The sequence below is a fragment of the Taudactylus pleione genome, unplaced genomic scaffold (genome assembly GCF_031769625.1).
Source record: "Taudactylus pleione unplaced genomic scaffold, aTauple2 ptg001196l, whole genome shotgun sequence".
NCBI lineage: Eukaryota > Metazoa > Chordata > Amphibia > Anura > Myobatrachidae > Taudactylus > Taudactylus pleione.
Genome location: NW_028285597.1, coordinates 673,993 through 687,345, shown reverse-complemented (window position 1 = coordinate 687,345; position 13,353 = coordinate 673,993). Strand labels below are relative to the sequence as shown.

General features: G+C 52.1%; 1 protein-coding gene across 1 annotated transcript in view; it reads left to right on the top strand.

Annotated features, from left to right (window-relative positions):
• Window positions 1–4,025: 4,025 nt before the first annotated feature.
• LOC148451043 (toll-like receptor 7) overlaps window positions 4,026–13,353 on the top strand; it is a 78,019-nt gene continuing 68,691 nt past the window's right edge. The window contains exon 1 of the mRNA XM_088462348.1: window positions 4,026–4,071. Coding sequence (XP_088318474.1) covers window positions 4,066–4,071 — 6 coding nt within the window. The 5' untranslated portion in view covers window positions 4,026–4,065. The remainder of the gene's footprint in view (window positions 4,072–13,353) is intronic.

Below are 13,353 nucleotides of genomic sequence, written 5' to 3'. Positions count from 1 at the left end.
GGTTAGTATGAATTATTTGGCTGCATCCGCCAAACGCACAACTTGGAAAAATAAGAGATACTTGATAATACTGAAGACAAGCCGCCTTGGAATGACGCCATCATGGCAGCTCCAGACAAAACGCTGCCATAAAATCATCAACCGTCCTACCTCACCCGCTCTTGGAAGCTAAGAACCCTGCCACTCATACATACTCAGTGTGAGACCCTTGATGCTGGCGCAATGATCGGCCAGGCATGGAAGGGGCAGGTAAAACCATGTAAACTAGCGGGAGGCGCAAGTGAACGAAACCTGTCACACTGAAAACGATACAAGGCGTCCGCTATCTCTCGTTTGCAACGCCCAAAACTGGCCGAGCCCTAAACTTAATATTCCTTACCCACATAGCAATGTTAAATGCCTCAACCACCGTGAGGCCGGATCTAAGTCTGTCCCTGATTAGTGCCGGCCTATACCACTCCTAAGGCATCACCGAAACAGGATTCGGCTATAGCAAATCTTGCTATCCCACAGCTCAACCGCTCCTACAATTGGGAAAATATTTAAAAGAAGGATGATCTTGGTTAGGCCCTGAACCCGACAAGTATCCGGCCCCGGCTCCATGCACTACCCCCTTACAAATTGCACCAAAACTCAAGGAACCGGACAAATCTGTAACAGTTGAAGTTGGAATTTGCTACGGGTGCCGGAGGCCATATATGCACGCCATTGAATTCAGGCATAAAAAACTAGCCAAACGCGTAGAACCTAACTCCGCTCCAAAGAGATCCAGAATGAGGTGATGAGGCTTCCTAACCCCACTGTGACTCTCCCAAGCCATCTACTAAAAAACCAACCCTTAGGTATGACTCTAAACACGAAACTGAGGAGACCCAAAAGCGATTGCAACTGTATTTGCTAAACCCTCTTTGCTGTAGCGAATGCTTCTAGCAACTCCCCCAAAACACCCAACGCCTTCTCCATAGGCAAGCAGCATAACCCTATGAAGGTATCGATTTCTATACCCAAGTAAGATCTGCGCATAACTAGACCCTACGTCTTGTCACAAACCTCCAGGGCGCTCATGACAACTAACAAGGCCTGCAAGGAAAAAAAATAAATCCTCGCACTCTCAGGCATCTACCCCCCCCCCCCTAACAGAAACTCCTCCCAGCAGTGCGACTCACCAGGATGCCCTATACCCGTCCGGATGCACCACTGCAAAAAGTAACTAACAACACTCAAAAAAAGTACACAAAATGAAAGAGCCCATCGTCAGACATCAGTCTATGGACTCTATTTACTACAATCCGCATATTGAATGCGGATTGTAGTGTGATATTACCGAGTGAATTCGCATTGCAAATTCAGGCAATATCACAGGGATTACTATAAATCCCTTGCAGGGACAGAGCTTGTGATAAAGCTCTGTCCCTGCAGATCCCATCCGCACTCCAGTTGCGATATTTTCGGAAAAAATACCGCGACTAAGAGCCCGCGCATGCGCCGACCCACCGTCGCTGCTACCCCCCACCGACGCTAAGTCCCGCCCCCCATGATCGCTGACCCCCGCGACCCCCCCCTCCCTTCATTACACTTACCTGCATCCTCCTGGCCTCCGGTGATCTTCTCCGGGCTTCCTGATCAGGTGATCTCCCATACTGCACTGGGGCCCGATCACTTGATGACCGGGCAGCAGGGTACTATGGGAGACCAGCTGACCGGAGAGGAGCCATCACCGGAGGCCCGATCACCGGTCCCTGGATTCAGGTAAGTAAAAAAAAAATGTTTCAATTTTTTTTAATATTTTTTTTACACCAATCAGCTTGCGGTCTGTTTAGACCACACAGCTGATTATTGGTACCCGGCTCCCGGCTCTGCTCTTCCCGTTAGAGCAGAGTGGGAGCCCGGTAACCGGGGGAGACCCTGGATAACGCCACCTCCAGGTGGCGTTATTATCATAGGGCTTCCCCCGGTATTTTTTTACAATTTATTTTTAGTAACTCTGGTCGGATCACATTTCCCATTACAATTATGGGAAATGCGATCTGCTTTACTTAAAATAAGTGATACTGGGGGTTGGAGTAGAATTTTACGAATTCTACTCCAATTGCCCTGTAATAACTACAGGTGAAACTAACATAATGTGAAAAGGGTGTGATCGCACAAAACAGCCTTTATCACTTTATTTTAGTAAAAATAATGTTAATAAATAGAGCCCTGTGTGATAGAGCCCAGCTACTCTAAATCCCCTGTATCTAAATGAGATTTTTGCAAATTTTATTAAAAACCACTAAGAAATGACATGTACATAAGTATTCACAGCCTTTGCCATGAAGCTCAAAATTTGACCACAGGTGCATCCTGTGTCCACTGATCATCCTTGAGATGTTCCTACAGCTTAATTGGAGTGTACCTGTGGTAAATTCAGTTGATTGGACAAGATTTGAAAGGCATACACCTGTCTATATAAGGTCCCACACTTGACAGTGCAAGTCAGAGCACAAACCAAGCATAAAGCCCAAATCTGGGGAAGGGTACAGAAAAATATCTTCTGCTTTGAAGGTCCCAATGAGCACAGTGGCCTCCATCATCTGTAAATGGAAGAAGTTTAGAACCACCAGGACTCTTCCTAGAGTTGGACGGCCGTCTAAACTGAGCGATCGGGGGAGAAGGGCCCTAGTCAGGGAGGTGACCAAGAACCTGATAGTCACTCTGTCAGAGCTACAGCATTCCTCTGTGGAGAGAGGAGAACCTTCCAGAAGGACACACACACTGCTGGCACAGTCCCCCCCCCCCCACACACACACTGCTGGCACAGTCCCCCCCCCCCACACACACTGCTGGCACAGTCCCCCCCCCCCACACACACTGCTGGCACAGTCCCCCCCCCCCCACACACACACTGCTGGCACAGTCCCCCCCCCCACACACACACACACACTGCTGGCACAGTCCCTCCCCACACACACACACACTGCTGGCACAGTCCCCCCCCCACACACACACTGCTGGCACAGTCCCCCCACACATACCGCTGGCACAGTCCCGCCCCCCCCACACTGTTCGCACAGTCCCCCCCACACACACAAACTGCTGGCACAGTACCCCCCCCATACACACGCTGCTGGCACAGTCCCCCCGCACACACTGCTGGCACAGTCCCCCCCCCCCCACACACACACACATTGCTGGCACAGTCCCCCCCACACACCCACTGCTGGCACAGTCCCCCCACAGTCCCCCACACACATACACTCTGCTGGCACAGTCCGCCACACACATACACTCTGCTGGCACAGTCCCCCCACAGTCCCCCACACACATACACTCTGCTGGCACAGTCTGCCACACACATACACTCTGCTGGCACAGTCCCCCCCCACACACACACACATTGCTGGCACAGTCCCCCCCACACACACTCTGCTGGCACAGTCCCCCCACAGTCCCCCACACACATACACACTGCTGGCACAGTCCCCCCCCACACACTCACACATTGATGGCACAGTCCCCCCCACACACCCACTGCTGGCACAGTCCCCCCACAGTCCCCCACACACATACACTCTGCTGGCACAGTCCCCCCACAGTCCGCCACACACACACACTCTGCTGGCACAGTCCCCCCACACACATACACACTGCTGGCACAGTCCCACCCCACACACTCACACTGCTGGCACAGTCCCCCCCCCCCACACACACTGCTGGCACAGTCCCCCCCCCACACACACACTGCTGGCACAGTCCCCCCCCCTCCCAAACACAAACACTGCTGGCACAGTGTCCCCCCCCACGCACTGCTGGCACAGCCCCCCCCCACACGCACACACTGCTGGCACAGTCCCCCACACACAATGCAAATATGCAACAAAAACCTCCCCACTACCGCAGGACAGCCCCAGGTGTGGTTACCAATGGCGATGCCTGGGGACGGCCATCACCAGCTGCAGGAGTTGATAAGCAGACTGCTGGTGGACTGCACGTGCTATGAATTGTACTTTACAGAAATGAAAGCAGAACTGTGATAATAGCTTCAGCGTTATACAGACTCGCAGCTGCCTCGTCTGACTGATCACTATGGTGGTGAGTCTCCTTTTATTCTCTATTACACTAAAAGTTGTCATAATTCTCTTTATGATGTCCCCAATGAGCGAGGAACATACAACGTGCCTCAGATATAGCTGCAACATGTCACTGGTGTCTTCTGCTGGCCCGGCCTCTATACAATGTGTATGTACTACCGGCCCGGCCTCTATACAGTGTGTATGTACTACCGGCCCGGCCTCTATACAGTGTGTATGTACTACCGGCCCGGCCTCTATACAGTGTGTATGTACTACCGGCCCGGCCTCTATACAGTGTGTATGTACTACGGGCCCGGCCTCTATACAGTGTGTATGTACTACGGGCCCGGCCTCTATACAGTGTGTATGTACTACGGGCCCGGCCTCTATACAATGTGTATGTACTACCGGCCCGGCCTCTATACAATGTGTATGTACTGCCGGCCAGGACACTATACAATGTGTATGTACTACCGGCCCGGCCTCTATACAGTGTGTATGTACTACCGGCCCGGCCTCTATACAGTGTGTATGTACTACCGGCCCGGCCTCTATACAGTGTGTATGTACTACCGGCCCGGCCTCTATACAGTGTGTATGTACTACCGGCCCGGCCTCTATACAGTGTGTATGTACTACCGGCCCGGCCTCTATACAGTGTGTATGTACTACCGGCCCGGCCTCTATACAGTGTGTATGTACTACCCGCCCGGCCTCTATACAATGTGTATGTACTACCGGCCAGGACACTATACAATGAGTATGTACTGCCGGCCAGGACACTATACAATGTGTATGTACTACGGCCCCGCCTCTATACAATGTGTATGTGCTACCGCGCGGCCTCTATACAGTGTGTATGTGCTACGGGCCCGGCCTCTATACTGTGTGTATGTGCTACGGGCCCGGCCTCTATACAGTGTGTATGTGCTACTGGCCCGGCCTCTATACAGTGTGTATGTGCTACTGGCCCGGCCTCTATACAGTGTGTATTTGCTACCGCCCGGCCTCTATACAGTGTGTATGTGCTACTGGCCCGGCCTCTATACAGTGTGTATGTACTACTGGCCAGGACACTTCTGCTGTGCCAGCCTCTATACAATGTGTATGTACTACCGGCCTGGCCTCTATACAGTGTGTATGTACACCCGGCCTCTATACAGTGTGTATGTACTACCGGCCCGGCCTCTATACAGTGTGTATGTACTACCGGCCCGGCCTCTATACAGTGTGTATGTACTACCGGCCCGGCCTCTATACAGTGTGTATGTGCTACCGGCCCGGCCTCTATACAGTGTGTATGTGCTACCGCCCGGCCTCTATACAGTGTGTATGTACTAAGGGCCCGGCCTCTATACAGTGTGTATGTACGCCCGGCCTCTATACAGTGTGTATGTACTACCAGCCCGGCCTCTATACAGTGTGTATGTACTACCGGCCCGGCCTCTATACAGTGTGTATGTACTACCGGCCCGGCCTCTATACAGTGTGTATGTACTACCGGCCCGGCCTCTATACAGTGTGTATGTACTACCGGCCCGGCCTCTATACAGTGTGTATGTACTACCGGCCTGGCCTCTATACAGTGTGTATGTACGCCCGGCCTCTATACAGTGTGTTTGTACTACCGGCCCGGACTCTATACAGTGTGTATGTACTACCGGCCTGGCCTCTATACAGTGTGTATGTACACCCGGCCTCTATACAGTGTGTATGTACTACTGGCCCGGCCTCTATACAGTGTGTATGTACGCCCGGCCTCTATACAGTGTGTTTGTACTACCGGCCCGGACTCTATACAGTGTGTATGTACTACCGGCCTGGCCTCTATACAGTGTGTATGTACACCCGGCCTCTATACAGTGTGTATGTACTACTGGCCCGGCCTCTATACAGTGTGTATGTACTACCGGCCCGGCCTCTATACAGTGTGTATGTGCTACCGGCCCGGCCTCTATACAGTGTGTATGTGCTACCGCCCGGCCTCTATACAGTGTGTTTGTGCTACCGGCCCGGCCTCTATACAGTGTGTATGTACTACTGGCCAGGACAATTCTGCTGTGCCAGCCTCTATACAATGTGTATGTACTACCGGCCAGGCCTCTATACAGTGTGTATGTACGCCCGGCCTCTATACAGTGTGCATTTACTACCGGTCCAGCCTCTATACAGTGTGTATGTACTACCGGCCCGGCCTCTATACAGTGTGTATGTACTACCGGCCCGGCCTCTATACAGTGTGTATGTACTACCGGCCCGGCCTCTATACAGTGTGCATGTACTACCGGCCCGGCCTCTATACAGTGTGCATGTACTACCGGCCCGGCCTCTATACAGTGTGCATTTACTACCGGCCCGGCCTCTATACAGTGTGCATTTACTACCGGCCCGGCCTCTATACAGTGTGTATGTACTACCGGCCCGGCCTCTATACAGTGTGTATGTACGCCCGGCCTCTATACAGTGTGTATGTACTACCAGCCCGGCCTCTATACAGTGTGTATGTACTACCGGCCCGGCCTCTATACAGTGTGTATGTACTACCGGCCCGGCCTCTATACAGTGTGTATGTACTACCGGCCCGGCCTCTATACAGTGTGTATGTACTACCGGCCCGGCCTCTATACAGTGTGTATGTACTACCGGCCTGGCCTCTATACAGTGTGTATGTACGCCCGGCCTCTATACAGTGTGTTTGTACTACCGGCCCGGACTCTATACAGTGTGTATGTACTACCGGCCTGGCCTCTATACAGTGTGTATGTACACCCGGCCTCTATACAGTGTGTATGTACTACTGGCCCGGCCTCTATACAGTGTGTATGTACGCCCGGCCTCTATACAGTGTGTTTGTACTACCGGCCCGGACTCTATACAGTGTGTATGTACTACCGGCCTGGCCTCTATACAGTGTGTATGTACACCCGGCCTCTATACAGTGTGTATGTACTACTGGCCCGGCCTCTATACAGTGTGTATGTACTACCGGCCCGGCCTCTATACAGTGTGTATGTGCTACCGGCCCGGCCTCTATACAGTGTGTATGTGCTACCGCCCGGCCTCTATACAGTGTGTTTGTGCTACCGGCCCGGCCTCTATACAGTGTGTATGTACTACTGGCCAGGACAATTCTGCTGTGCCAACCTCTATACAATGTGTATGTACTACCGGCCAGGCCTCTATACAGTGTGTATGTACGCCCGGCCTCTATACAGTGTGCATTTACTACCGGTCCAGCCTCTATACAGTGTGTATGTACTACCGGCCCGGCCTCTATACAGTGTGTATGTACTACCGGCCCGGCCTCTATACAGTGTGCATGTACTACCGGCCCGGCCTCTATACAGTGTGCATGTACTACCGGCCCGGCCTCTATACAGTGTGCATGTACTACCGGCCCGGCCTCTATACAGTGTGCATTTACTACCGGCCCGGCCTCTATACAGTGTGCATTTACTACCGGCCCGGCCTCTATACAGTGTGTATGTACTACCGGCCCGGCCTCTATACAGTGTGTATGTACTACCGGCCCGGCCTCTATACAGTGTGTATGTACTACTGGCCAGCAGTGGCGTAACTACTGTGGTTGCAGGGGGTGCGGCTGCTATGGGGCCCGGACCAACCCGGGGCCCGGCCTTCCCCCTGCACCTACGGTGCCAGGCCGCTGTCCGCTGCCCTTCCCTCCGCACCCTCCTCACTCCCCTATCAGTCTCCTCACTCCCCTCTGCTGCACTTACCTGCTCCTTTGTTGCGTGCCCCCCCGCTCCGTGGTCGCGTCTTCCCAGTCAGCTCCGGCTCTCCCCATTGGCTGATACTGGGAGTAGGTGTGGCCACCTCCTCCCAACATCAGTTAGTGAGATGGAGCCGACCGGGAGGGAAGGTAAGTCTGCCCTGCACAGCGCGACCATGGATCAGGTAAGCCGGGGTGCGGGGGGGCCTCAGACCGGGGGGGGGCAAGAGCGGGACGAGATTGGGGGCTGCGGGCTGAGAGGGTGGCCCATAAAAATTTTTGCTATGGGGCCCCTGTAGGTATAGTTACGCCCCTGCTGGCCAGGACACTTCTGCTGTGCCAGCCTCTATACAATGTGTATGTACTACTGGCCCGGCCTCTATACAGAGTGTGTGTACTACCGGCCTGGCCTCTATACAGTGTGTGTGTACTACCGGCCCGGCCTCTATACAGTGTATGTGTACTACCGGCCCGGCCTCTATACAATGTGTATGTACTACTGGCCAGGAGACTTCTGCTTTGTCATATGCTCCATAACGCAGACCTGTGGATGTGTTATAGAAGCTGACGGACAGAGACAGCTGCCTAGGTGACCAAGGGGCTTATTCAACATTGCATGATTGTGCTGAACAGGTCCTGCGTGATCGCATACAGCCCTTTCTATGTCTGCTTGATTGACAGTCAGAGGCATTTAAGGGGCTGTGCGGGAGCGGGTGGCCGGCATTCCCAGCTGGCTGGCGGCCTGGTACCGTCCAACATTGCGTTCAATGGTCGCGATGGTGATCCCAGCCTGCGACCTCGCTGTCATACACTTCCTGTTGCATTTGCATGTTTGTAATGACGTAATTGCAAAGTTGCCTGTGTGCTGCCTGCGTGCAGCTTTGCAATTTCTGTCCCAAGCTGAATCACCCCCCAGGGTTTTAGGGAGAGAAATCATTGTCGGAATTGTTTCAAAATTGCAAATGCCCAAATACGTGATATTTACCTTGTTAGTATTTTTACTGTAGCAGAGTTTCCACAGCATTTGTCTATTAACCACTTAAATTATGTTGTTTTTTTCAAAAAGTTCTGCATCGTTTTCACTATAGGAAAGTGCATTGTAACACAAAAGGGATTATCCTAGCTACAAGCACAAGGTGTCAGCAATTGTACGTCCTTGATACACAGCACTGTTATGGGTGGCTTAGATTTGGTCACCATGGCTATGACCGTTTCAGAAACTACAATGTCATTTGCTGACATCTTCCCATGTATTATGGAGTACACATTTTGTTCTCTCTACATGGTCTGGGCTTGGACTGTCATCAGGATCTAGTGTCACTTGCCTCCGTTATTCATGCATTAACTGCATTTCCATAGCAAACTTCCATGTTGTCCCATTATGGGTGAAGCATACTGTATGTGCGCATGCTTCTTACATACATAATTGTACAGCCTCTGTGCTCTAATCAGCTTCTCTGCTGTCACATTGTACTGCAAAAACTTAGTTCTATGGCAGTCTGTGCTGCGCGTGTGCACATTATCCACATCCCCCCCCCCCCATGCCAGAGAGCCCGGGGGCTGCCCAACAGCTCCCAGAGCAAGACCCCAGCGTGATGAGAATGGGACTGACGCACAGCCATCCAAAATGGCACACACCATGGGGCGTGACCTCACAGGCACATGGCCCCACCTCCTTGTGCACAAGGATTAACTAAGTGCCGCACCAGGTCTCACCACCAATAGTGATACCACTGCCTGGACCCACTGGGAGACCTTGTCCCTCAAAGACCCTTTGGCAGTATCTTTTTTCCCTTATGCTGCAGGTCTGGCAATAATTCAGCTTATAGCAGATCTCCACCTCAGATGTACGATGACTTCTGCTTTTGGTGGCTACTTGGTGACATCTAGTGGCTGCTTCCTGTAATTCTTCCTCAACTTCCTATCTGGCCTCCCCAAATCCCATCTCTCTCCTCTCCAGTCTATCCTTAATGCTGCTGCTCGGCTCATCTTCCTCTCCAAACATTCTGCATCTGCCTCCCCTCTCCTACAAGCCCTACACTGGCTCCCCTTCCCTTTCAGAGTCCAATTTAAGGTTCTCACGCTCGCTCACAAAGCCCTCACCCAATCTTCTCCCATATACATCTCTGATCTCATCTCCCTTCACGCTCCTCTCCGCCCTCTTCGCTCAACTAATGCACGCCGCCTTTCATGCCAGCTGATTACTTCCTCCCACTCCCGCCTCCAAGATTTTGCCCGCACTGCTCCCCACCTCTGGAACTCTCTCCCACTCCGCATCAGACTCTCCACCTGTTTGCAATCCTTCAAACGGGCTCTCAAGACCCACTACTTCATCAAAGCCTTCCAGCTATCATTCTAACTCCTTGCTACATGCTCCTTCGTCCCCATCTGTGTCAACCCAGTTTGTCTTCCCCCACCTTTTTAGAATGTAAGCTCTCACGAGCAGGGCCATCTACCCTCTTGTGCTTCTCCTTACTATAGTGTCATTTACTTCTTACTCACCACTAGGGCACCTAACACTTGGTTGCTTATCTGGGTGATATGGTCACTAATGTAGCAATATATATTATCCATGTCCTGTATTGTATTGTTCTGTAAGTCACTTGTATACAATTTGTTTTTGTACTTTGTAAGGCGCTGCGGAACACTTGTGGCGCCATATAAATAAATGATAATAATAATAATAATAACTGTGATATTTACTCAGTGATGATAAAGGCTCGTGCTACTGACAACCTGGTATTATTATTGTCCTTTCCTTAAATGGTGGCACAAGGGTTCCGCGTTGAATTACAGAGTACATAAACAAAGGATAGGAGCCATCATAGGTAGTGATGGAGGAGCTGATGGTATAAATGAGGGAAGGGAAATTTATTGAGGAAAGAGGGCCCTGCTCGTGAGAGCTTGCAGTCTAAAGTATTGTTGCCTTGCTTTCATTTCTCTCCATCGTATACTGTATGGAATCTGCACCATACTTACCTATCGGAAGGCTCCCAAATTATCGGGGAGCCCCCAAACTCCCGGAAAAGTATCCGCATCCCGCCCACTTCCTAATAAAGTTGGCAGGATGGGGAGATGATCGCCGAGAATCACAGCATAATTTCTGTTAATCGCGGCTCTGTATGGAGGGGCGGTGCTAAACATGGTTTTGCATAATTTAGCCAAATGACAGGCATCTGCCCCACAAAGTCGCCACCTGTGTCTGTTCCGGGGGCATCTCCCAGGGAGCAGATACTAAAAGTAGGTAAATATGATGTGCACCTCTGGTACATTTATACGGCTCTGGCACTGCCTCTACGTACTCCAGAACTGATCTCAAAGTTGTCCTGAATAATCCTGAAGCGCGTTCCTCTACTCCTCCTGTGCATTTCACCATCTCTCTTCCCCTGGAAGATTTTCCAATTTTACAAGCTGAAGGGGAGAGACAGACAGACAGTGAGTGAGGAGCATAGAGTGGTGGGTTAGGATGAGAGCTTACACTCTATAGGAGAGGGGCAGACAGACAGGGGTGACACAGAGGGGAGTGACAGTGAGTGAGGAGCATAGAGCGGTGGGTTAGGATGAGAGGTTACACTATAGGGGAGGGGCAGACAGACAGGGGTGACACAGAGGGGAGTGACAGTGAGTGAGGAGCATAGAGCGGTGGGTTAGAATGAGACCTTACACTCTATAGGGGGGGGGCAGACAATCAGGGATGACACAGAGGGGAGAGACAGTGAGGGAGGAGCATAGAGCAGTGTGTTAGGATGAGAGCTTACACTCTATAGGGGAGGAGCAGACAGACAGGGGTGACACAGAGGGGAGAGACAGTGAGTGAGGAGCATAGAGCGGTGGGTTAGGATGAGAGGTTACACTATAGGGGAGGGACAGACAGACAGGGGTGACACAGAGGGGAGAGACAGTGAGTGAGGAGCATAGAGCGGTGGGTTAGGGTGAGAGGTTACACTCTATAGGGGATGGGCAGACAGACAGGGGTGACACAGAGGGGAGAGACAGTGAGTGAGGAGCATAGAGCGGTGGGTTAGGATGAGAGTTTACACTATAGGGGAGGGGCAGACAGACAGGGGTGATACAGAGGAGAGAGACAGTGAGTGAAGAGCATAGAGCGGTGGATTAGGATGAGAGGTTACACTCTATAGGGGAGGGGCAGACAGACAGGGGTGACACAGAGGAGAGAGACAGTGAGTGAGGAGCATAGAGCGGTGGGTTAGGATGAGAGATTACACTATATAGGGGAGGGGAAGACAGACAGGGGTGACACAGAGGGGAGAGACAGTGAGGGAGGAGCATAGAGCAGTGTGTTAGGATGAGAGCTTACACTCTATAGGGGAGGAGCAGACAATCAGGGGTGACACAGAGGGGAGAGACAGTGAGTGAGGAGCATAGAGCGGTGGGTTAGGATGAGAGCTTACACTCTAGGGGATGGACAGACAGACAGGTGTGACACAGAGGGGAGACAGTGAGTGAGGAGCATAGAGCGGTCGGTTAGGATGAGAGGTTACACTATAGGGGAGGGGCAGACAGACAGGGGTGACACAGAGGGGAGAGACAGAGTGAGGAGCATAGAGCGGTGGGTTAGGATGAGAGCTTACACTATATAGGGGAGGGGCAGACAGACAGGGGTGATACAGAGGGGAGACAGTGATTGAGGAGCATAGAGAGGTGGGTTAGGATGAGAGTTTACACTCTATAGGGGAGGGGCAGACAGACAGGGGTGACACAGAGGGGAGAGACAGTGAGTGAGGAGCATAGAGCGGTGGGTTAGGATGAGAGGTTACACTATAGGGGAGGGGCAGACAGACAGGGGTGACACAGAGGGGAGAGACAGTGAGTGAGGAGCATAGAGCGGTGGGTTAGGGTGAGAGGTTACACTCTATAGGGGAGGGGCAGACAGACAGGGGTGACACAGAGGGGAGAGACAGTGAGTGAGGAGCATAGAGCGGTGGGTTAGGATGAGAGTTTACACTATAGGGGAGGGGCAGACAGACAGGGGTGATACAGAGGAGAGAGACAGTGAGTGAAGAGCATAGAGCGGTGGATTAGGATGAGAGGTTACACTCTATAGGGGAGGGGCAGACAGACAGGGGTGACACAGAGGGGAGAGACAGTGAGTGAGGAGCATAGAGCGGTGGGTTAGGATGAGAGGTTACACTCTATAGGGGAGGGGCAGACAGACAGGGGTGACACAGAGGGGAGAGACAGTAAGGAAGGAGCATAGAGCTGTGGGTTAGGATGAGAGCTTACAGTCTATATGGGAGGGGAAGACAGACAGGGGTGACACAGAGGAGAGAGACAGTGAGTGAGGAGCATAGAGCGGTGGGTTAGGATGAGAGATTACACTATATAGGGGAGGTGAAGACAGACAGGGGTGACACAGAGGGGAGAGACAGTGAGTGAGGAGCATAGAGTGGTGGGTTAGGATAAGAGCTTACAGTCTATAGGGGAGGGGCAGACAGACAGGGGTGACACAGAGGGGAGAGGCACTGAGTGAGGAGCATAGAGCGGTGGCTTAGGATGAGAGCTTACTCTATAGGGGAGGGGCAGACGTACAGGAGTAACACAGAGCGGTGA